Source organism: Heteronotia binoei, chromosome 5 (assembly GCF_032191835.1).
Source record: "Heteronotia binoei isolate CCM8104 ecotype False Entrance Well chromosome 5, APGP_CSIRO_Hbin_v1, whole genome shotgun sequence".
NCBI lineage: Eukaryota > Metazoa > Chordata > Lepidosauria > Squamata > Gekkonidae > Heteronotia > Heteronotia binoei.
In genome coordinates this window covers 168,645,352-168,670,657 of record NC_083227.1, presented here as the reverse complement: position 1 = coordinate 168,670,657, position 25,306 = coordinate 168,645,352, and the positions used below count along the sequence as shown (strand labels likewise).

At 43.8% G+C, this 25,306-nt stretch overlaps 1 protein-coding gene across 4 annotated transcripts in view; it reads left to right on the top strand.

Moving 5' to 3' along the window:
* Positions 1-25,306, top strand: part of PRKACA (protein kinase cAMP-activated catalytic subunit alpha) — a 135,594-nt gene that overhangs the window by 45,507 nt on the left and 64,781 nt on the right. Inside the window, exon 1 of one of the 4 annotated variants that reach the window (XM_060240694.1) lies at positions 10,050-10,071. The exons of the other annotated variants lie outside the window; for them this stretch is intronic. Coding sequence (XP_060096677.1) covers positions 10,065-10,071 — 7 coding nt within the window. The 5' untranslated portion in view covers positions 10,050-10,064. Of the gene's footprint in view, positions 1-10,049; positions 10,072-25,306 lie in introns of those variants that run through there. 4 annotated transcript variants of the gene reach the window in all.

Sequence of the window (25,306 nt, the reverse complement as noted above, 5' to 3'; positions counted from 1 at the left end):
AAAAAATGTTAAGACATACAGGATCAGAGATATTTTAGTTGGGGGAGGTTAGGGTGGGAATTGTCAATCACTGTTTACATTGCAAGCATACCCACTGGTGGGCATCATATTGGCATTCCAGCCATGACTCCACTACAGAGAGAATTACATTCTTCCACAGATGTGCAGCCTGAAAGGAAGACCTCTGGATGCGTCAAATTAATGATGACTACGTGTTTATGGCATAAGATTCCCTAAGAAGAAACTGTTACTCACTTTTAAAATGACTTGAGTATAAGCAGCTAATGATGGTTAGAGCAATGGTTGTGTTGTGGGCGGTTCTCCTGGTACCCCTCTCCCCAAGCACAAAAAGAGATTTGTGTGCATTAAAATGCAAATTGATGGCCATTCTTGGCATGGACCCATGATTAGCAAAATTCCAGTGATATGCTTGCTCAAGGGTCATAGAGAAAAGGCAGGAGTTGAAACTAACAAGTGAAATGTAGTCCGTCAGGGGAGAAAGGAACATATTCCTATGAAGTGGATGCTCTATGTGATTAGGGAAGTGTCTCAATTCTGTGTAGAAAGAGGAGCTCGTTGATGTTCAGATTTCCTTCCTATGTTGGGGTAAGAGACAGCCTAAGGCTTCAGAGATGTGAAGTGTTCTGAGTTGGTCTTAGAGATATTGAAGTTCTTTGTGCTCTTGGGTTATTTCTCAGTACTGAGCCATCATCCTGAAGACACAATTTGGAAGACCTCTCAAAGTCTTCAGATTTTTTTTTTTTAGAGGAATGGGAACTCTGTTCCAAAATGAAAACTTAGACAAAAGGAGCAGTAGCAACTTGGAGTATGGGATGTTAAGGATCTTATTCTGTGAGATTAGGTTTACCTCCCAGCAAGCAGTAATCTAAACAAGATTCTAAGTGACTTGAAGAAGAATACAGGCTGATCTGATATTCTGATGTCTTAATTTTGATTTGATTTTAAAATGTTTACCTATCACATTTCATCAATTGATTTACAGAGGCAGCTTATATAAAATTACATTAATACCAGTGCAGTAGCACAGTTTTAAAAACAACTAACAATAAAACATTCAAACTAGTAACAAAAAGCAGAACCATCTTTTCATCTCCTTTATAGCCCTACAGAAGAGCACGGCTTTAACACAGTTTTAAATTGGGCGTAGAAGCTTCCTGGGAAACGGCAAAATTGATACAACAGTGTGTCCTGTGTAGCACAGAGTTGGCACCATTATTGCTTTATTCTGGGCCACAAGTGTTAGCAAATGAAATCCCATTTCTTCTTTTTTGAAAAGGATGATGTTGCCATCACCTTAGTAACCGTAGGGAGATCCTTCCCCGTGCCCCTCTCCAAGACAGTATGCAGCTTATTTACCAGTCTTTGATTACACTGCCTCCTGGACATGTAAGATGAACATCAGGCTGAGAGGCAATCTCCCCCCACCCCCAAGTTATAAATGTGTGATCACACATGTGTGATGAGGGGGGAATAAGATCTCATCCAAAATAGGTTGTTCAGATCCCAACCACCCTCAACACCAATGCTTCTGTCATGTTGGATTAAGTTTGTTTTGTTTGTCTTCACTGTGTCCATCTCTGGTCCCAGACAGTGGTTCAGGATTTCTGCTGCCACCTTCAAGTGAGACTGAAATGAAGGAGAATGCTGGGTGTTTTCAGACACTAATGGTACTGTCCTTGAACTGCCATGTGGATTTCTCCATTGTGATGCTGGAGCACTGAATGTAAGGTGATTCTTCCACCCGGTGATGAGTGTTTCCACACCAGCTGCCACCAGGACTGAACTGCACTGGCGTGGAAATTCTCACACCAGGTTGAAGGATCATATGAAAGCTGCCCCTAAGTACCATGGTGTGCACATGGAGACTCTATCATAAAGAACCCGTTTCTAGTTTCTTCCATACGGAGTAATGTGTATACTGACCCAACAATACAAATATACATGGAGGTACAATACAAAAAGAGCTCAGATGGAAGGATTGTGAATAAATGAGAGGTATCAATTATATAAATAAAAGACCCAACCATGGTGGCAATTCTGAGGATTTTCATTCGTTAGATGTGGCTTGCACAGGATTGGCTCACACTGTCTCTGCTGTGCCATTGGCTGATTCTGCTCTCCCCCGCCCACCACCAGCCCCATCAGGCAAGAACCCCAGCAGAAGGCCACTGACCTTCAAGGGAGACAGTTCTCTGCTTTCAGGGAGCTTACTGAGCAGGACTGCTTCTCCTCAGGGCCTGTTTTAGGAAGTCCAGGACAGTCTGTCTGAGAGCAGGCAAGGAGGTGCAAGGGTATAAAACGGGAAATATTTGTGGTGTCTGGCCCCTCAGCCCCCCCCCCAGCTACGGGCCTGTGTTCATGAGAAAACAGTAGGGTTCCTTCTCTTCAACTGAGGCAAAAGGAATGTTCATTCACAGCAGGGAGGGACCCTTTCCAGCTGCCAATACTCTTCACTCTTTCTATTCCAGTTAGGCTACAGTGGGCTCATATGACAGAATGGACTCTGAGGGAGAGGCCTTTCCTCCTGGAGAACCACTGTTGCCAATCTCAGGCGAAGGCTGTAGAAGCTGACTGGGTGATTTCAAACCAGCCTAAACTGCCTCACAGGGTTGTTGTTATTCAGATGAAAGGGGGGAGAGGAGAGGAGAGGAGAATGATGTAAACTGATATAATGGCTGAGGACTCCTCCCTATTAAACAGGGTTTATTAAACCCTCCCAATTAAACAGTCTGTCAGAGAGAGACTGTTGGTCTGAAAGGTATCACTACAGGCCTCTGAGGGAGGCCTTTCCTCCTGAAGAACCACTGTTGCCAGTCTCCAGGTGAGGGCTGTAGAAACTGACTGTGTGATTTCAAACCAGCCTAACCTACCTCACAGAGTTGTTGTTCAGATAAAAGGGGGGAGGAGAGGGGAATGCTGTAAGCTGATGTAACGGCTGACGACTCCTCCCTATTAAACAGTTTGTCAGAGATAGTCTGTTGGTCTGAAAGGTCACACTACAGGCCTCTGAGGCAGAACTCACTGGGCCCAGTGCTGACTATGGCTGCCAGTTCCAGGTTGGTGAGAAATTCCTGGAGATTCTGTGGTGGAGTTTGAGGAGGGCATAGGAGTTAGGACTTCAGAGTGGGATCTGCCAGACCCAGGTCCTTGCTGTGGAAGCTGACTGACTGATTTCAGACCAGTCACAGACTTCCAGCCTAACCTACCTCACAGGGTGGTTGTTCAGATTGCATGGGGTGGGGGGGGTGGGAAGAGAATTATGTAAACTGCTTCGGTTCCCCCACACACACACTGTGAAGAAAGACTAATTTTCCTATATAGAGGCTGCAGGGAGGGCACAGGTGATGGAAAGCTGAAATCAGAGGGGCAGATAAAGGGAAGGAGATAGGGTTGCCAACTCCAGGTTAGAAAATTGCTGGAGGTTCAAGGGGCCAGGCCTGGAGAGGACAGGGTTTGAGGAGGTGTGAGACCTCAGAGAGGTACAATGCCATAGAATCCAAACCAACAATTTCCTCCTGGTAACCACTGTTGCCAATCGCCAGGTGAGGGCTAGAGATCACTCAGAATCACTCCAGATGGCAGAGATCAGCTCCCCTTGAGGCGTGTGTGGGGGGGGGGGGAGTGAATGCCTTCACTTGAGTGGGTGGGAAGACAGCAAGGGTGGCAGACACTCACCCAGAGGCCTTCAGTGGTATCTTTCCATGTTGATGGGAAATTCCTGGAGATTCTGTGGTAGACTTTGAGGAGGGCATAGGAGTTAGTGCTTCAGAGTGGGGTCTGCCGGACCCAGGTCCTTGCTGTGGAAGCTGATTGATTTTAGACCAGTCACAGACTTCCAGCCTAACCTGCCTCACAGGGTTGTTGTTCAGTTCAAAGGGGGCAGAAGAGAATTATGTAAGCTGATTTGGTTCTCCACCCCCCACTGTGGAGAAGGACAGCCTATGTAGAAGCTGCAGGGAGGGGGAAGGAGATGGAAAGCTGAAGTCAGAGGGGCAGATAAAGAGAAGGAGATAGGTTGCCAACTCCAGGTTAGGGAATTCATGGATATTTTAGGGGTGGGATTTGAGAAGGAGTGGAACCTCAGACAGGTACAATGCCATTTCCTCCTAGGGAACCACTGGAGATCACTTAGATTTACAACTACTCTCTAGATAGCAAAGATAAGCTCCCCTTAAAGTGGGGGGAAGTTAATACCTTTACTTAGGTGGGTGGGAAGATAGCAAGGGTGGTGGGCACTTGCCCAGAGCCTCCTTCTAGAGCCCGTTGTATTTTTTTCCCACAACAGGCCTTACTCCTAGTATAATATAACTGACCATGGGTGTGGATGTTCTGGAATAAGAAAGGGACAGAGCATTATCTGTACAAAACCCCTAATATATTATTTAAGAAAATAAAAGCAGTTTCTTACTTGTGCTGAACAAGCTTATGTTTCAGATAACTGAATAACTAATGAGGAACACACAGTTTTTAGATCCAGAACTGACAAAGAAGGAGGGAATGTTTGAGATTGGGAAAGCCACATATAAGGAAACTAGTCATTAACTTTAGAAGCCTTCTCTGTTAAAATAGAAAATGAAAAGGCATCAAACATTAAAGCTGAAACATTTCCAAAAGCCAGATAATAAAATGATGATAGTGATCATAATCTGATACTATAAGCACTCCAATTCAGAACAGGAAGTAGGATCTTTAAGTTTGAAGGCAATTAGGCTGCCTTAACACCAACTACCAAATGACAGTGTAAACAGGGATGTCTTGCATTGCCACTGAAAAACCTTGCAATGTGAAACTGGTGGCACTCTAGTAAAAAGAATCTCGATTTTATACTAGCTGTTTTGCAGGAATTGTCATGCCTGCTTGTGGTTATTAGAACTAGAGATGATACTGTCAAGCTGTAATACTCCTGTCACTGTGATTTCCATGCTGACCTGTCTATTTTTAGACCTGGTTTGTAGCAGTGTTTTTTGGCTCTGAATGGAAGCGCCAAACCAGCCCAGTCTGTCCAGTGTGAACTGACAAAGCGTCACTGGAGCACCTGGCAGGAGGAATGGTCAGGTTGGTAAAGTGTCTGGCAATGCTAAGCTATTCCTGGTTGCACTGCCATCTAAAAATATCATCCTTTTGACATCTGAAGAAGAGATACTTTTTTTCTCTTTTTTTTTACTATGTGCAGTTTGCAAAGATATAAAACCGCTCTGTTCTGATTTACTGCTTAGAGGGGGGAGCAAAGTAAGCTAAGGAAGCAATTGGGTTGCAGGTAACAAATCTAAGATGTGCTGATCATGTCTGCCTTTACTGTGTGGATGGGTGTTGCAGAGTTGTAGTTGGAATTAAATGCAGTTATAAGTCAGCATTCTCCTGATAGAAGAGCAACGCAGTAGGACTACTTTTTAAAAAAAAACCTACTTCAGAAAGAATCAGCATTTCATTATTTAAAAGTAGGTGTGTTTTTACTGTACATACTTGGTGTGTATGAACACTTCATAGGATTATAGAGATGTGGAATGGAAAGGTTCAGGAGTTGAGCTCAAAACATAGGCGTAAAGTACGTGGGGTCTGGGGGGGCTTGAGCCCCCCCAGATTTTCCCAGCAGGGGCTAAGCCCCCAGGCAACCAGCCCAGGAATTGGGGTTTTAAAGGCATGAATGGGGTGATAAAGGCTATGTGTTATTTTCCCTCTGAGCTGCAAATGACTTTACAACTTCAGCTCCTTAGAAAGGCTAATAGAGCTCCCACCAGAGGCTAGGTGTCAATGTGCATATTAACCAGTGTTGTTAAGCTCTAATTGTGTAAATTGTGTAAATCAATACATTGGCAGACCTGAGTGTTCTCTCGCAGCACACATTAGAAAAGTGAGGAAAGTGACTATTTTTTTCATCCAGTCAGCCGATCTAGAGTGTTGAAGGACTCTTGATATTGTAAAGTAATTACTAAAGTATTGATATCCAGCACATATCAATCATAAGTTTGGTGTCTGTTGGAAAATAAAGGCTGGCTCTCTTTGGTGGATTCAGAATACTTGCTTGGTTCCAATTTACATTTGGGGGGAAAGTGAGATTGAGTGTGGGTGGACATGAAGATCAGAGGCCTTTAAGGACAAAATTTGAGGCCAGTGGCACCTTTAAGAACCAACCAAGTTTTATTCTGGGCATCAGCTTTTGTGTGCATGTACACTGTTTCATTTAGATTGCACACACACTTATTTTATCTGACGTGACCCTTTTTTTGCTATTAATCAGCAGGGGGGGGGAATGTTCCCCTAAAGCTTTTCTATATTGCCTTTTACTGTCAAATTTGTTACCATTAGTTCATCCTATGCACATGATATGTATATTCGTAGATCTTAAAGTGATTATTCTAAAAGTGAATTTCAAAAACAGGACACAGCAAGAGACCTCTGAGATACCACTATAGCCACTGGCCAACTCCCACTTTTTTCTGGGTTTGACCCAGTCCATGGGCATTGTTGGGGGGGGGAGGTTCTAAATTTATGGGGAGGGGAGCTTCTCCATAAATTCATAGGTAGTGACAATGCTCTAGGAACTGCAGAACTTTGCAGTTCACCCCTCCCTGTGATGTCACTGGCTCCTCCCTATGATGTCACTGGATCAAATGTCTCTGGCTAGGCCCCAGCCCCAGCCCCCCCCCCTCGGGGAAATTGAAAAGTCTATGCCCCTGGCTCAAAATATTTTTAAATCCCACTAAGGAAAAATATCAGCTTTCAAACTGAGCATGGAAAACTGGCATGGAGCACTGTTTTGATGGGCTTCCATGTTGGTCCATTTCCTTCAGGGAGTGTGTCATTATGCTCTTCAGCAGCTGTAGACTTTGCACTGTCTTCATAGATAGCATTCCACTGATGGCAAAAGGTAGGATTGGTGTTTGCCATGTCTGAATCTGGACAGTTGTAAAGCTACTGCTGAATATGCCCATCCTCTCATCAATATCATTCACAGGTCTCAGTGAGAAGGGAACAGACAGCAAAGGTAACTGGGCAGGTCTTAACCCAGCGCACAAGATTGTGTATGAGAAGATCTGGCGAACAGCTCCTGTTCATTCATGCCATCCAAAGGTTCAAAGTTCTGCAGTTCCTGGAGCAGCCCATTCCTATTTCATAGGCTAAGGGAAAGACAGCACCATTGAACAGGGGATGGTATCTCTCTTCCCCTAATATTTGGAGGCTGCTGAGAATCTTTCTTTCAACTCTTCTCAGGTTCTGTTTCTCTTAGTGCATGGTGCTGTGTTAACTTTGCCCTTTCAGATAGTGCCTGGCTCCAGCATGCTACAGGATGCAAATAATGGATTCTTTTGTAACGAGAACTGTCATAGGATTCTGGTGTAGACATGGCAGCTGGTACATTTGACAAGAAAGCCGTCTGGAAATTAGACTAGTGGAAGCTCAGGAAATGACTTATTTATTTAGGCATATGTATATATGAAGCTGACTTAAACAGAATCAGGCTGTCAAAATAAATTATTATAAAAAAACAAATATGGTGTACAGATTAGTAAAAGATAAAATAGGTTAAAAGAAGTGGTCCAGATATCAGACTCTTGAAACTTTGTTCCATACAAATATAATAATTACACATATGCAATTCATAGAGATATCTTATGGCCAATAGACCATTTGCATTTCGGCCCCCAAGGCTTTCCTCAGTGGTCATTGTTACTATTGTACAACAATGCACATCCAGGAATAAATATGTAAAAAAATATTTTCTTTAAAGCCAGGTGTTGCTTTTTGGAGTTGTCAAAAGGGAGAGAGAAAAAAGCCAAATTATTACATTACAAATGCATATAATAATACCATAAAAAATAAAAAAAATATTTTTAAAAATTATTGCTGTTACCTCATGTGATGTGGAATTACTAGAAGTTTGCACAGCAGGCCATTGGTACTCTGCCACTGTAGCTGCACATGCTCTCCAAATTAGTCTGCACTAAAATGAGAGAATACCCATACAATCAGAAAAATGTAATGTAACAATTTGGCTTTTTTTTTCCCTCTCCCTTTTGACAACTCTAGAAAGCAACACCTGGCTTTAAAGAAAATATTTTTTTCACATATTTATTCCTGGATGTGCATTGTTGTACAATAGTAACAATGACCACTGAGGAAAGCCTTGGGGGCCGAAATGCATATGGTCTATTGGCCATAAGATATCTCTATGAATTGTATATGTGTAATTATTATCTTTGTATGGAACACCAATTACTGTGCAATTGCATATAACATGAGGCAACAACAGAAGCCTTGCTGAGTGAAAGCTGCACCTGGCGCTTCCTACTTTCTAAATGCACTTGGTGGCACCAGGAGCAGTGTTGGCCTGTGTCATGGTGCCCATGGACAGCATGTTGGGGACACCTGGTGTGGACTTCCTGATGTTTTGTGATACTGCATAGATCCCTCATCACTTACTGCAGGAATTTCTGGCTTACTGCTCTTTCTGGCTTTCTGCATCATCCCAGTACCACATAAGTCCTCATGTAGTCCAACTTTTTCTGATTCGCCAGTAACTCCCGAGCGGTGCTGGGTCGTACTTTGATGCTACACAGTGACAACACTGAAATCTGTGGTAAATGGGAAAATCATCTCTCTCGCGTTTATCATCATCTGTCTATCATACCATGTTATCTTTCAGGCTTCCACCTGCAGGAGGTGTGAACAAATGGTTCTTCGGTCTCTTGGCTCTTTCGTCTCTTGGTATGTTTGCAGGGGGTTTAAATAAGCTTGGTTTGGGAGCTTATCTTGTATACATTATCTTAAATCTGTGTTAACCTATTTCTATAACGGAATGAGACAGACTGTATTGATCCTTGGCAAGTATATTTGTGTTTCCTTTGCAATATACTGTGCTGTCTTTCAAAAAGGAGCCTCTTTTAATCCCTGGGTGAATTTCTTCTACTTTATGACATTCCATGTTACCTTTCACCTGTATATCAAAATTGTAACAACATACCAAGTAATGGAAGGGAAGAAATAGAAGGAAGGGAAGCAAAAGGCAGGCCTCAGGCTGGCTTAGAGAGAAAACAGTTGTGACAGAATCAAAATTGTAAGGAATACCCGTAGGCTGCTCCCCCCACTGACAGCTTTTGTTCTATAAGGAACAAAGAAATGTGTTTTCTTAACGCTAGGTTGCCCTCTCAGTCTTCTGTTTTGGGGTACAGTCTTCCCCCTTTTCACTTCTGAGGAGCAGCAGGGAGCTGTAGAAACCCTATTCTGAAATACTGTTTGCTTGCCTAGATGTGGACTGGTCTTGGCTTGGAGAAGCTGTTTTGTGTGTGCGCACACACACATATTCCGATGCCGTTTGTGAAAAGCATACACAAGGACCTAGAGAGTATAGCTGTGTGAGTGGCTGAGCTGTCCTGCCTTTGGTGACTGGCAGTATCACTCTGTTTGCATTGCCATCATGTGACCCTCTGCCCCACCACCCCCTTCCTCCAGTGTGCTGGTGGCAAGCACTGTTTTGTAATCGGCTGCCCCATTTACAGAACAGTCGCTTCTGGATCTCGGGGAAGTGTGACGCTCAGAGGAGGTGGTTTGCACAACATTCCCCGTCGTTCTCTCTACCTGATCTCTGGATAGAAGCAACATTGACTTGGTATAACACAAACCCTCCTACTGCTGCTGCTTTGGACCCCCCGGAATTTGGTGCAAAGTGGATTTTAAGGGCAGTCTGCTGTGTCTAAGGGCGGATCCAGTGTTGTCATAGTGGGATTTTCAGTCGCTATGGTGGATCTTTGCAGTTGGGCTTAACGTGGTTTACACCGATGCAGTCAAGAGAAAGGCAGAGGAGGCGAAACAGGCGTGCCCTGGAGCTGCGTTCGGTCTTGTGCTGGCTGAGGACTCTCTTTGGCCTCCAGGAGAAGTTGAGTTCCAGGCAGGGGCCGTGTTTGCTTTTGCCTCCAGGGGCAAAGTCTCCCTTGAACTGTCGGGCCAGCCCTTCCCCACTGCCCATCATGACCTCTTAACCGTATGGTTGAAACTACAGAAACTGCAGGGTCTTCCAGGGGACCACAAGGGCTGAGGGCCACAGAATGGATGGTAAGAAGCCGCGGGATCCCCGATGGGGAGGGATTGGCGTGTGGTTTCTGTCTCTCTCCTTGTGAAGACTGTATATTGTAATACAATGAAAGAGCACACATAGGTTTAGTGATCCTACCGTGACCATGAATCTGGCACATTAAATCTGTACCCCTTGCCTGCAGCTCAGGCAGCATATTGGCTGCCCTAACACACGTTTCTATGAGAGAATCACTCATGTGTTTAGCCTTGGGGACCGATCCCTGCTGAATTAACTTTCTACTGACTTTGGCATTGATCCTCTGTTCTTCCCAATTAAAAAAAAAACTGAGCTGAATTAAAGAAGCCTAAGAACTGTTGCTGCTGCTGTTATTGCTTTGTATGTATTTTACCAGCATAATGTGGTTCAGCCTTCTACTGCTTCTGAATTGCAAGTCATTGTCTAGATGCTGGTATGCAGGATGAATCTGCCCGTTCCTGCCGGACAGTGTTCCTAACTCCGTCCAAATCAGTTTCAAATTCCAGGAATCTAAGGATCTTCCTGGCCACAGTCGTGTAGTTTGTAGGGCAAGCCGTCTAAACTGTATTATAAGTTTAGTAGATGCCTTCTTTGTAAAGCTGTTAAGTTGACTAGCCCTGTTAGTTGCACAGAGAAATCTGAAATGCATGTTCAGAGTCTCTAAACACTTAGGAAGAATATGGATGGAACTTCTCCTGGAACTTCCTTAGCACTTTGTCCGTACTTGAAGGGGTTCCATGGTCCAATACATCCGTGTGTGTGTGTGTGTCTGTGCTTACAGAATGCGGCTGTTGGAGCTTCATCTCAAAGAGGGAGGCCGTGCAGTGCAACTGCAAGAGGAGCTTATTCAGTCCCTTTCCTCTCTGCCTGTTTTCCCACAGAAAATCTCCATCTGCAAGTTGTCTCTTTTGAAGAAAACCTGCGTGAGATTTTCACCAGCTGGTCAAATACCAGTGGGGAAAACGATCCCTGAAAACGGCACTTGTCTTTCTCTGTGAACAAATAAGAATGAATACAGACTTGCAAATATCGAATGTATGGCAAAAAACCAGCTAGAGTGGGTTTGAGTAATTCCTAGTGAAACAATAGACTAGACTAGACGCTAGCAGTGAGAAGGCACACAGCCTGGCTATCATTGTGTAGACCTAGTCTGGAGATGGCACTATCAAAAATGCCTTTTGGTTGGCTCTGCATTAACATCTGGGCTCTTACAAGCTCACGGACTTCAGTGGATTTAGAAGGGTTTAACTCTGCTTAAAGTTGCACAGCTCAGATGTGTGAAGGGCCCTCTGAGATTGCATCGCCGGTTACACATCAGAGCCATCATTGCTCCTCAGAGACTCGTTAGCTAAAATGACATTGTGTTTATGTTTTGGAAACCTTGTGAACAGGGAAACAATGGATCCCCTTAGTATAACACTTCGATTGCTGACACAGAAATGAGGTTAAATTCTAACTTCTCGTCAGACAAATGTTCAACTGAGCAAGCTGTAGACTGATCCTTCATTGATGTGGGTAATGCTAGGATCAAATCTGATAACAAGCATCATGAACATGGATCAGTTTGTTGACAGCAAGAAAATATCCAGGTGGTTTGTTGTGGATGGGGCTGAGGAGGAGATTTATAGCTGTCTTCATCCTAGATCTGTTGGGTGCAGAGATCTAGGCAAGGGAAAGGGACGGCAAGAAAGATCGAAATCGCAGGATGGGAACTGGAGTGGCAAAACAGGCAGCTGATGTGTTCCTTACTATAAAACGTATTGGGGAAAATAGTGAATAAATTGGAGTTTAGCAATCACAAATTCTGACAAAATAATCAATATGAAATGGTTGGATCCAAGCTAATTTTTCTATTCACCCAAGGCACTTCTGTCAGTAGAACAGAATATTCATGAATAGGTGAAGATTACCCCACACCTTCCATAAGCAGAACATTTAACCTTGATCCAACCCAATATTCCCATTTTAAAAAAGAAAGACCATATTCCTTCCAGTCACAGTTCTGACCAAGATCCTGCTTTTGAGAACCATAATAGATAGCAGTATGCTGTATGCGGGTTCTGTTGATAGAATGGAGAAAACTGAATTCTTTCTCTAAACCATAGTGGCCAATGACTAGGGATTCCTCAATTTCCTTTCTCATGTGTCACAAAGATCATGTCCTTGAACCACTGTAGACTTTATATTACACAGAAGATTACTCACTCCTGGCACATGCTTCTTGCCTCTGCTATGTGCTTAAGGCACAGAAACGTTAACCAGAAACGGGTTATTGAGGAAGACTCAGCATGGGTTCTGCAAGGGAAGATCTTGCCTCACTAACCTGTTGCATTTCTTTGAGGGGGTGAACAAACATGTGGACAAAGGAGACCCGATAGATGTTGTTTACCTTGACTTCCAGAAAGCTTTTGATAAAGTTCCTCATCAAAGGCTCCTTAGAAAGCTTGAGAATCATGGAGTAAAAGGACAGGTCCTCTTGTGGATCAAAAACTGGCTGAGTGATAGGAAGCAGAGAGTGAGTATAAATGGGCAGTCTTCGCAGTGGAGGACGGTAAGCAGTGGGGTGCCGCAGGGCTCGGTACTGGGTCCCATGCTTTTTAACTTGTTCATAAATGATTTAGAGTTCGGAGTGAGCAGTGAAGTGGCCAAGTTTGCGGATGACACTAAATTGTTCAGGGTGGTGAGAACCAGAGAGGATTGTGAGGAACTCCAAAGGGATCTGTTGAGGCTGGGTGAGTGGGCGTCAACGTGGCAGATGCGGTTCAATGTGGCCAAGTGCAAAGTAATGCACATTGGGGCTAAGAATCCCAGCTACAAATACAAGTTGATGGGGTGTGAACTGGCAGAGACTGATCAAGAGAGAGATCTTGGGGTCATGATAGATAACTCACTGAAAGTGTCAAGACAGTGTGCGTTTGCAATAAAAAAGGCCAATGCCATGCTGGGAATTATTAGGAAGGGAATTGAAAACAAATCAGCCAGTATCATAATGCCCCTGTATAAATCGATGGTGCGGTCTCATTTGGAGTACTGTGTGCAGTTCTGGTCGCCGCACCTCAAAAAGGATATTATAGCTTTAGAGAAGGTGCAGAGAAGGGCAACTAGAATGATTAAAGGGCTGGAGCACTTTCCCTATGAAGAAAGGTTGAAACGCTTGGGACTCTTTAGCTTGGAGAAACGTCGACTGCGGGGTGACATGATAGAGGTTTACAAGATAATGCATGGAATGGAGAAAGTAGAGAAAGAAGTACTTTTCTCCCTTTCTCACAATACAAGAACTCGTGGGCATTCGATGAAATTGCTGAGCAGACAGGTTAAGACGGATAAAAGGAAGTACTTCTTCACCCAAAGAGTGATTAACATGTGGAATTCACTGCCACAGGAGGTGGTGGCGGCCACAAGTATAGCCACCTTCAAGAGGGGTTTAGATAAAAATATGGAGCACAGGTCCATCAGTGGCTATTAGCCACAGTGTATGGAGCACAGGTCCATCAGTGGCTATTAGCCACAGTGTATGTGTGTATATAACATTTTTTGCCACTGTGTGACACAGAGTGTTGGACTTGATGGGCCGTTGGCCTGATCCAACATGGCTTCTCTTATGTTCTTATGTTCTTATGTCCATATCACTTCTACTCCACCACTAAATGCTTTCTGTAAAGAAGGCTGCAGCTTTCACTAGTCTGATCTTCCTTGTGTTTTCCGCTTTCTGCCAAGCATTTTGTCAGAGGACTCTGATCAATGAAGTGCCATTTATGAGCCAAAGGTAAGAAAATAGAATCTAGAGTCACTTTCGCAGAACAAACAGCTATGGCATATTTTATTTGTTAAAATATTTATACCCTGTCTCTCTCTTTGTGGCTCAAGGTAGCTTACAATGCATAATTAAAATAATGTAGTGATTTTTTTTAAAGTTAAAACCCCAGAAATTGTCCATAACTCAAAATCCATTAAATGCTCTAGATTTTCAGCGCATCTGAAAAATTTCCAAGGATGGGGACTTCTGACAGACGCAGGGGTTCTGTTCTGTAAGTGGGAGCCGGAACTGAGAAGGAATGGGCTCTAGGAGACACTAAGTGGGGAACCCTAAGCAGAATGATGGCCAAAAGATGACACTTGGGGACAAAACAGATGTGGACCCCAGTCTGGAAGGGCTTCAAGTGGTATAACCAGTACCTTGAATTTAATTGAGAAAGAAAGTGGTAACCCTGTTGACTAGCTCCTGATAATAATTGACTGCTACATTCTGAACCAGTTAGTTTCCGAGTCATTTTCAAGGGCACACTCACATAGAACTTATTGTGTGTTAAGTGCTGTCAATTTGCTTTTGATTTATGGTGATCCTGTGAATTAATGACCTCCAAAACATCCTATCACAACCAGCCTTGCTCAGGTCTTGCAAACTGAGGGCTGTGGCTTTCTTGATTGAGTCAATCCACCTAATGTTGGGTCTTCCTTCAACTTTTTCTAGTGTTACTGTCTTTCCCAGTGACACTTGTCTTCTCATAATGAGACCATATTAGAGAAGTCCAAGTAGTACAGTAAAGGTTACAAAAGTATGGATTAGTGTTTTCAGGCTGAATGTTTCAAAAAGGGTGAGCTGGTATAACAAATGCAGTTTGATTGCCTTGATACAAGGCAGTCTTGACCAACCTGTTCTTCAATAAGCACCCCAAACTTTTTCTTTTTAATTGTCTCTGTTCTATGCAAACACATAGGTACAGTTTATCTGAAATCCTAGCCTTTCCATCCGGCATTGTCTTCATTTTGTCTGAATTGGACTTAACCACTTGACCATGGCCTTAAAGCATAAGTTCAGACCTGAGATAGGCATGTCTGGAAGTTCAGATAATAAAATAGAGAATTGAGTGTCATCCACATATTGATGATCCTAACCCTCTAGAGTAGGAGTCAGTACCAGTCCGTGGCCTGTCAGCAACCGGGCTGCCAGCCTCACTGCCCCCCCCATGGTGCCCCACAGCCCCCCCGCCCCACCCCCCATGGCGCCTCCTTCTCCCATGCATTGGCTTCTGGATGTCAAAGTTTTCTCTAACATGGGCCAAGTCAGCAAGAATGTTTCAGATCTGACCCTGCTTAGAAAGAGGGGGCAATTTGCCCTGCCTTCCCAAACAAATCTTAAAACAATGTAGACATTCCATCTCATGGGGCCATAGGACAGAGTGGACTCCATTGTATCTTTTGTGCCCATAGGACAGAATGGACTCCATTCTATGATATCAGCCCATACAGCAGAATAGACTGCATCATATCCTGTGAGCCCATAGAACAGAATGGAGTCTATTCCTTTTTTAAAAAAAATTTTATTGGTTTTCCAGAAAGAAAAAAGGGAAAAGGGAGACTGGAAATAGAAAAGCAATAATACAAATACCAATATGAATATAGTTCATTCTGCATGTTGATAAATCATTACAATAAAATGGTTATACAATATTATTACACACGTAACATCATATCACATATTATAGATATTGTAAGTCCTCACTTAAACTATCTACTTGGATTGTATTTCTAATATATATAGTAGAAGACAGAAATAAAAGTTTACACCAGTAAGTCTTAAGTATCTAACCACACATATAACTTCTCCCAATATTTTCTTGCCTCTTCTTTGGATTTCCCAACAAGTCCCAGTAGTCCACCTCCGCTGTTTCCAATATTTTCCCAATGAATTCCAGTCTTGTAAGAAGTTCCTGAAGTTTCCATTTCTGTGCAAGTAAAATCCTCTCTCTCGGCTTGGCTTCGCGAACGAAGATTTAAGAAGGGTGCAATAGTCCACGTCTGCTGCAGGCTCGCTGGTGGCTGACAAGACCAATGCGGGACAGGCAGGTCCGGCCACAGTGGCTGCAGGGAAAAGTCTGATTTAGGGTTGGTGCTGTAGCAGTGCGATTCTTCCTCAATCTCCTTTTGTCCTCAAGACCAGCTATGCGTGCGTTCTCAAAGGAAGAGACAGCCTGGTGGATGGTGTGTCTCCATGCTTTGCGATCTGAGGCTAGGTCAGACCACTGGTGATGGTTGATGCGACAGGTGCCAAGGGATTTCTTCAAGGAGTCCTTGTACCTCTTCTTTGGTGCCCCTCTATTTCGATGGCCGGTGGAGAGTTCGCCATACAGGGCAATCTTGGGAAGGCGGTGGTTTTCCATCCTAGAAATATGCCCTGCCCAGCGCAGCTGCGTCTTCAACAGCAGTGCCTCGATGCTGGTAACCTCCGCCCGCTTGAGAACTTCAGTGTTGGTCACAAAGTCACTCCAGTGGATGTTGAGGATGGTGCGAAGGCAGCGCTGATGAAAGCGCTCGAGGAGTCGCAGGTGATGACGGTATAAAACCCACGATTCGGAGCCGTAGATGAGGGTTGTCATCACAACTGCTTTGTAAACATTGATCTTTGTGCCTTTTTTCAGACGCTTGTTGCTCCACACTCTTTTGTGCAGTCGGCCAAAGGCACGGTTTGCCTTTGCCAGCCTGTTGTCGATCTCCTTGTCGATCTTAGCATCTGAGGAGATGATGCACCCCAGGTAGCTGAACTGCTGGACTGTCTTCAGAACTGATTCACCCACAGTGATGCAGGGAGGGTGATAATCTTCCTGGGGTGCAGGCTGGTGGAGAACTTTACTAGTAAAATCCTAGCTGCTGTATTAATATGTGCCATTAACAGCACAATCCAGAGAGGTGGGGCAGAAAGTCTTTTGGGAGCAGACGAGCCGCTGTGTGGGCCCAGGAAGGGTTTGCATCAATGTAAGACTGGTGCCGCCACAGCGGGGGGGAGTTAAATGGGCAGGGGGCTGCCCGAGTGCTGCTCCGCTTGAGGGCAGCGGCGCCTGAGGGCTGCACCCAAGCGTGGGCAGACGTGAGGCGGAGCATGGCATTCAGATGGAGGAGGGGGTGGAGTTGAGGGTGCAGCCAGGCTTAGGCAGCTTTCTGAGCAGTTTGGCCCATGACACGCCCCCCCCGAGAGGCGCAACTTTACACCAGCAAAAATGGCGTGGCCCATAGGCATTCGTTGAAACCAAAAACAAAGGTCGCCTCCACCACTGCGGAAGCTCGCAACCCCCTTAGGGAGTGGCGTGATTGCCTCACCAATCCCCTTGTACCTCGGGCTGACGAGCCCTCTCCCCAGCACCCAATCGCGGTCTTCCCCCTCCTAGAAATACTTCCGCTCTGGCCTCGCACAACTCAGTTGTTAGGGAGAGGAGCGCATGGCGGGAAGTTCTGCCGGCGAGCTCCCGGCCATTCAGGCTCAGAGTGAGGGACAGGCAGGCACGTTGGTGACGGGTTATGCACTGGGCGGTTGCTTTGACAGTATCTTTGACTTGCAAGGGGGAAAGAGACCCCCTGGTGCTAACTGCTCTTGTTTTCAGGTCTCCACAGGTTCCAGGCTCCCGGAGGCTCTGCATGTGAGGACTGTCGCCCAAGGCTGGGTAAGTTCCACTGTCTCCCTCCCCAACCTCCCCCTCCCCTCCCCTCGCAGCTGCCCCGTTGTGGGGAGGTGGGTCAGAAACTGTCCCTTTAAGAGAGCGCCCGGCTGAAACACAGCTTGCTCTTCCAGCCACCGCCCCTGCAGGTGCTCTTGATCTCTATCTCTGTTTTGCAGGTGGGACTCCAACACAGAGGCTTCCGCATGTGCCGCTCCACTCCCCCCCCCCCCACTCCCTCAGCTGTTTCTGCCCACCACTCGGAATGGAGCCCTGCCTACGGCGAGACTGCCCAGCTCATGCCAGGGAAACTGTTGCACTCTATTCTGGAAAAATAAAGTCTGAGCTGTACCCTCTATTGTGTCTTTTGCTTGGCATCTGCTGCACGTTCCCTGGGCAAACCCCCCCCCCCCCGTCAGTGGCCTCTCCAAGGGAATGCCTGGAAGGGTGGGCAGACTTGGTTTGGGGGAGGCGGAATGGTCTATGAGCCGCCATGCTGCCCCCCGCGTTGCTGGACAGGGGAGGGGAGTGCCGCCCCTCGGCCTGCCCGGACTGACAGCCTACCCGACCCCACAGGGCTGTTGTGCACAGGGCACTAAGGGGGGCTGATGATTCAGAGTTCTGCGGCTAATGCACTCGCACTCTGAGTTCTGCGGCCCCCGGGGGAGGTGTTTCATGCGCATGGCAGGGGGCGTCAGGGCAACACAGGGGGTCTCTGGGTGGGGTGTGTGTCTGCTGCTGGGCTGCTCACTCCCAGATACACATTCGAGCTGCTGTCTATAACAGTGAACTCCTGCACTTCATACTTCCTGCTTGTCTGCCTGCCATTGGCAGTCTCTGACAGCAGGAGAGTGTGAGGGAATTGACAGCTTCTCCGTGGTCCTGTGCGGGCCTGTCTTGCTCCCAGCCCCACCTCACCACCAAGCCAGGCTTCTCGTGCACGCATGCCCAGCCTCACACCTGTTCCCTCCCCGTGTTGGTGGGACATCTCTCTTTTGTCTGTGATGGTCTGCCCATCATTGGCTCCGTTCTCTGTTTGGGGGCAGGTTGGGGATGGCTATCAGCCTCTCTGGGGCCGCCTCTCCCCATCCCTGACTGTCATGAGCCGCGGCACATGCACCAGGGCTGGCCAATGGGGGGGGGGGGCTGGCCCTCCCCTCCAGCTGCCTCCACCTCCCTTGTGCCTCCGCCAGCAGCGTTGCCATGGTGACCATCTCCCTCACAGCAAGCTATGCTTCTCCCCTCCCCACGCTCCAGCGTGCCGAAGTCCTCAGGAAGTCTACTAGCGGTGTGGCAGCTAAGCTGCGACCGGCCGCCACTTATGTCTGGATTGGGCTCACCATGTCTTGTCTCTTTTGTATAATCACTAGGATATATGTTCAATAAAAATAGTTCTGGTTTCAATTGAATCTGTACCTTTAGCATTTTCTGTAGTAATTATGTACCATCTTCCAATAGTATTTCACCATCTCACAGGTCCACCGCATATGATAAAACGACCCAACATGTTTTGCACACTTCCAACACTTATTGGACATATTAACATACATTTTAGAAAGTTTTTGGGGAGTTACATACCATCTATAAAACATCCTGTACAGATTTTCCTTAAACGCTATTGACTTAGTTTAATATTAGATTTCCATAACGTCTCCCACTCATCTAACATAATATTACGGCCTACATTTGTAGCCCACTGTACCATACAATCTTTTACAATCTCACCTTGCATGTTCATCTGAAATATATCTTTATAATTTTGAAATCAGTTTCTCCTGAGGACCCAAAATTTTTTTATCAAACGGATATTGGTCAGTATTAAAACCTATTATCTTATCTTTGGCATTCCTAGGTTCTATTTTTGTTCTCAGCCACCAATTCATATTAATATCCATACCCTCTAGTTCTTTCTTAGACTTCAGGAGATTGTCTTGTTTCAGTAATTCTTAATACTTATAACTCTGGTTTGGTTTTATAAGATTTGGCGGTGTAAACCCTTCAACTGGAGACACCCATCTTGGGATTTTTTCATAGATTCTCGGTTTTAACCATGTCCATGTATGATAAAGAGATTTCCTTAACCAGTGATTTTTAAAATAAGATTGTCCTTCTAATCTTTGATACCATAAATATGCATGCCAGCCCAAGGTGAGTTCATGTTCCTCTAACTCTCTTGTCCTTCAATAATACGCAGTCTCTCACCCAGGACAGCACCGAAGCTTTGTAATACAACTGCCAATCTGGAAGACCCAGGCCCACTCTTGTTTTAGAGTCTTGTAATGCTTTTAGTTTAATTCTTGGTTTTCTCTTCTGCCAAATATACATAGAGTGCCGTTATTACTCTTTTGGCACTTTCTTTTCTCAGTCTCTACACCAGCCATCTTCCCGGTTTATTGGCATATTCAAAATTTTGTCTGGCAAATTTTAGTTTTTTTTTCTCCACTTCTTCCACAAGTAACAGATTGAGTTGATGTTGTATTTTTAATTTTTTTTTGAAACTCCTGTTTTGTAGGCTATAATTTCAAGTTCTGCTTGCGTCATTAAGTTTTGGAAGTTTTCAACTCTTTCTTTCTTCTTAGCATTAAATCTGATTGCCAACCCACTGAAGTACGCTTTGGCTGTATCCCATAGTACTTGTATCTTCACATCTTGGGATATGTTCTGATTGAAAAAAGATTCCATTTCTACCTTGGTTTCTTGAAGAAAAGTTTTCAACTCTTTCTTTCTTCTTAGCATTAAATCTGATTGCCAACCCACTGAAGTACGCTTTGGCTGTATCCCATAGTACTTGTATCTTCACATCTTGGGATATGTTCTGATTGAAAAAAGATTCCATTTCTACCTTGGTTTCTTGAAGAAAATGTTTATCTTTTAAAATTTGGGCATTTAGTCTCCAGCTTCTCACTTGAGTTCCCTTAAATTTTATAGTTACTGGATTATAATCTGATATCACTCTTGGTTGAATTTCAGTCTCCACTAATTCTTTCATCAAATCCGTAGACAACCAGCACATATCAATTCTTGACCAAGACTGATGACTAGATGAATAGACCTTAGAGTTCCTTGATTTTGGATACTTTGTCCTCCATACATCCACTAAATCCATCTACGACCCATCATAGAGAGCAACCGCGGACTAGCTCCGGGTGGCTGCTCTCTTATCGGACAGCTGAGGAGTCCACCACATCGGTGGACCCGATTCTAAGACCCAGGGAGGGTCCAAGAAGGCAGGCGGCTTGATGGTGTGGATCGGGATTTTCGGCAGCGGCTGATTCCTGGACCCACCGTCGCCGCAAGCCTTGCTGTCCCAATCGCTATTTTTAAATGGCATCAAGGTTGAACACCGGCACATTCTTTTCTAAATACTCAACTCTGCATGACTTGATCGAACTGGAAGATACACTAAATGGATTGTAAGTCCTTTCTTTTTGTTCCCTTTTTAACTGGATTGATTGACTAGAACCTGCTGATTGAAAGTTTGAACGGAGCTTCAACAGAGGCAGCTTTAGAGGAAGAAGGAGGGGGGTGGGAATCACCCAGCTCCCTCTTCTTTTTTTCCAAGGCTTCCAACAGACTCTTTTATGCCTAAAACTTAATTTTTACAGTTTTGTCCTAGAAATAATTTTTTAGTTCATATCAGTCCCTGAGATAAAGAGGAAACTTTCATTTTATCTGTATCGAACTGAACTGAGTTTAAAAGAAGCAGCTCCCAGTGTTTAGATGCAGATGAATGGCAATCTATCAGTGATCTCATTTGGTTGCAAAGTGTGGCTGCTGTGGTGGTTTTAACCTGAGACTTAAAAGCCAGAGAGGGATCCATGGAGTCTATTTTCAGTAAGAAAATATAAAATGGATGGAAGGTATGTATGTACCTTGAGTAAAATTTTGCTGGTTTTAAAATATACAGAAGAACTTTGTCTGGGTAATGGATGGAAGGCATGCATTTTGAATAAAACTTTGCTGGTCCTAAATATAGATACAGAGAAACTTGGTTTGGGCAGTGGACTATAAGAAGGAGCTACGTATCTGATTGCAGGAAGAATAACTGTGAAGTACTTAAAGGCTTTGACTTTTCCTTCTTTTTGGTGGATTATAAAACTACTGGTGGAATATATAACTTTTTAATGGAATACAAAGATTTTTTGATGGTTTACAAATACATTGCTGGATTATAATATATTTTTGAACTTGGTTCTTCATTTTTTATTTTTGGAATATAGCGGGTTGTGAGAAGAGAACATATAAACTGAATATTTCTGTCTTGGATTACAAATTACAAATTTTTACTCTGAATTATTTGGATTATTTTTTCTTTGGCCAGATCTGACTGAACCATATTATAAAGCATTGCAATTGTGAGTCTAATTTTTTGTATTTGTTATATCTAAACTGTTGTTATTATAAAGCGATACTGTTTATAACACTGGTTATCGTTTTGGGGATTTGTTAGATTGTTGACATAAGGTGAAAGGTTGTGTTTCCAAATAATTTAGCACTTATTCAAAATATTGACTTTTCCTGACACTGTGTTAGTTGACAAAAATTGGAACATTCTGTTCCAAAACAGGTTGGTGAATTGCAAACATTTAAACTCTTAGGTTAGAGTGGTAATATACTGTAGGAAATCAATAATAGAAATGGCATCAGGGTTCAAGGAGGTCCAAAGGAAAAGAGATAATTGAGAAAATAGAGCCATTTGCTCTCCTGTATTGATTTCAGCCATTTGCTGAACTCCATCGCCTAGCCTTCCCCCTGGTCCAGGGAAGTTTACTGCTGTAACAATTCAGGAAGACATGAAAGAAATGCAAAATACTCTCCTGACAGCCATAGCACAACTGACTGGCAAGGTAGACAATACAGGAGAGCAAATGGCTGAAATCAAACAAGAACTCCAGGAGAATAGAAAGCAAACAGCAGAGACTAACAAGGCATTGAAAGCCTTAGATGCCCAAGTGGTGGACAACACTCAAAAGGTGGAGCAGCTGGGAAAAAATCAGAAAGCATATGATAGTAGATGTCTCCAGTTAGAAATGGATAGAGCAACCTATACGTTGAGGCTTCAAAATGTCCAGAAGACAAGTCTGAAGTTCTGCAGAAAATATTAAGAAATCTTACAAGTGACACCTGAGAAAATGGAAGAAGAGTCTAATCAAGTTAAGCGTGTACTATCATGTTTTACAAAGAGGAATGAATTGTCTAGCGACATTCACGTGAAAATTACAAGGAAGAAAACTAGAGATAACATCTTGAGACAAACAAGAGATAAGCCAGTGTTGACAGCAGGAAATACGGTGAAAATTTTGAAAGAGGTGCCATGGTCAGAAGAGAAGAGACTACCAAGCCTTGACAAACTTTCTAAGAGAAAGAGAAATACCATATACATGGTTAATGCCAGAAGGTGTATTTTCCACGTATGAAGACAAAAGATACAGAATTAACTCAATTTTCAAAGCTGAAAATTTCTTGGAGAAATTTGAGAAGAAAGAGGGGAGAAGAAAGAAGGAAGACAAAGAAGAGGAAATCTCAGATTAAGAAGATCAAAGTGGAGCAAAGAAATACTCAACACGGTTGCAGAGTAAGAAAGATAAAAAAGATAGTGATAAGGAGAATCCATAATGATGTCAATAGTTTCTATTGATGTGAATGGATTTAACTCTCCTGTAAAAAGGAGAAAGGCTTTTAAATATCTAGCAAAATTTGGAGGCTAATATAATTTGTTTACAAGAAACTCACATATTGACAAAGGATCAACATTTGCTGAGAAACAAAACATTTGGCAATTTATTTGTAGCAGAGGACTCAAACAGAAAGAAGAGGGGCTTGGCAACTTATGTAAAGGATAAATTTAACCCACAACTACGGTTTGCGTCAGAAGATGGAAGAAGTTTATTAGTGGAAATTACTATGGAAAGTCAAAAAATTTTGCTAGCAAATATCTATGCACTGAATGACCATTGGAATTTTTTTAATGATTTATACCTTAAGCTAACAAATTTAGATTACTCAGAATATTGTCTAATAGGAGATTTCAACACAGTTTTTGATAGACAACTGGATAGAAAGTCACATAAGCATACTAAAGCTAAAAGACTACATTTACCAACAAGTTTTCTTAAATTAGTCAAGGAATCAAGTCCATTCCATCCTATGGGTCCATGGGATACAATGGAGTCCTTTCTGCCCTATGGGCTGATAGGATAGAATGGAGTCCATTGCGTCCTATAGACCCATAGGACAGAATAGAGTCCATTCTATCATATGAGCCCATTGTAGCCTAATTTGAATAGAAAGAGTGAAGAGTATTTGCAGGTGGAAAGGGGGGCTTGAAACATTGTATAGTGTCAGTCTGTTTATCTGCTGCTGTTGAACTGACTCCTCTCTGCTGTGAACGAACATTCCTTTTGTGTCAGCTGAAGAGAAGTAACTGCTACTGTTGTCTCATGGACATGTCCCTCACAGTTTACTGTATGCATTGTTTGCTTCACGGCAGTGTTGTTTTTTTTGGGGGGGGGAGGGGGGGAGATGGACTGTCTCGGACTTCCAGTTTGGTGTAGCGGTTAAGTGTGTGGACTCTTATCTGGGAGAACCAAGTTTGATTCCCCACTCCTCCACTTGCACCTGCTGGAATGGCCTTGGGTCAGCCATAGCTCTGGCAGAGGTTGTCCTTGAAAGGGCAGCTGCTGTGAGAGCCCTCTCAGCCCCACCTACCTCACAGGGTGTCTGTTGTGGGGGGAGAAGATATAGGAGATTGTAAGCCACTCTGAGTCTCTGATTCAGAGAGAAGGGTGGGGTATATATCTGCAGTCTTCTTCTTCCTACAATGGATCCTGAGGAAAGGCAATAGTGATCAGTAAGCTCCAGGAGAACCTGTAAGTGGAAAAGTGTCTCACCCAGAGGTCAGTGCCACGCCAGAGACAGAGTGCGAGCCAATCCTGCATAGCCCATATCCAACCAATGAAAATCCTCAGATTTACCACCATGGTAGGGCTTTTATTTATTAAAAGACTCGAATGGTACTGAGAAGGACCGTACATCAGAATTAATTCATATTTTAATTGCCACGGCACGGCTAATCATAGCCTCACACTGGGTAGATAAACACCCACCCACATTAGAAGCCTGGTATCAAAGGCTGTGGGAAACGTTCATATTATGCAAAATCACTTATAATTCATATGATATATCTTACAACCAATATGAAAGACATGTTGTGTTTGGTACCCCTTACTTTTCTTTCTGAAAATGACATCATTCCACAGAATCAATATTGTACAAAGTTAATTTATTTTTGATAGTCCCGTTGCTTATGTGCATTATGCAACCAATTGTTAAACTTCGGTTAGTTTTATGTAACACACAATGAAGGTCAGACTTTGAAGGGTTGTATTAGATTAGATATAGCAATGTATCTATTTATGTTTCCATTGGTTTTCTGTTTGATTTTTAAATGTAATACTGTTGGATTAAAGATTTTTTTTTTTTAAAGATTGCATGGACTCCAAAGCCCACCTCTTCAAAGGAGCTCTTCAAACTGAAGAATAACACTATACCATGTTAGGACCAAAAGGAAAGAAACCCCTAAAATCACACATATCCTGTTATGGTCTAAATTAGTTGTCACTACCAAGATTGTTAACTTGGAGTCATGGTAGAAAGCATGTTAGGGGAAAGGGCAAGTGAATGAAACTGAAGTAGCATCTATGCCATTATACATTTATGGTGGGCCTGCACTTAGAATCCCATACACAATTCCAATAGCTCAGCTTCACAAAGGATAGCCTCAGATCATGGAAAGTACAGAGAAGGT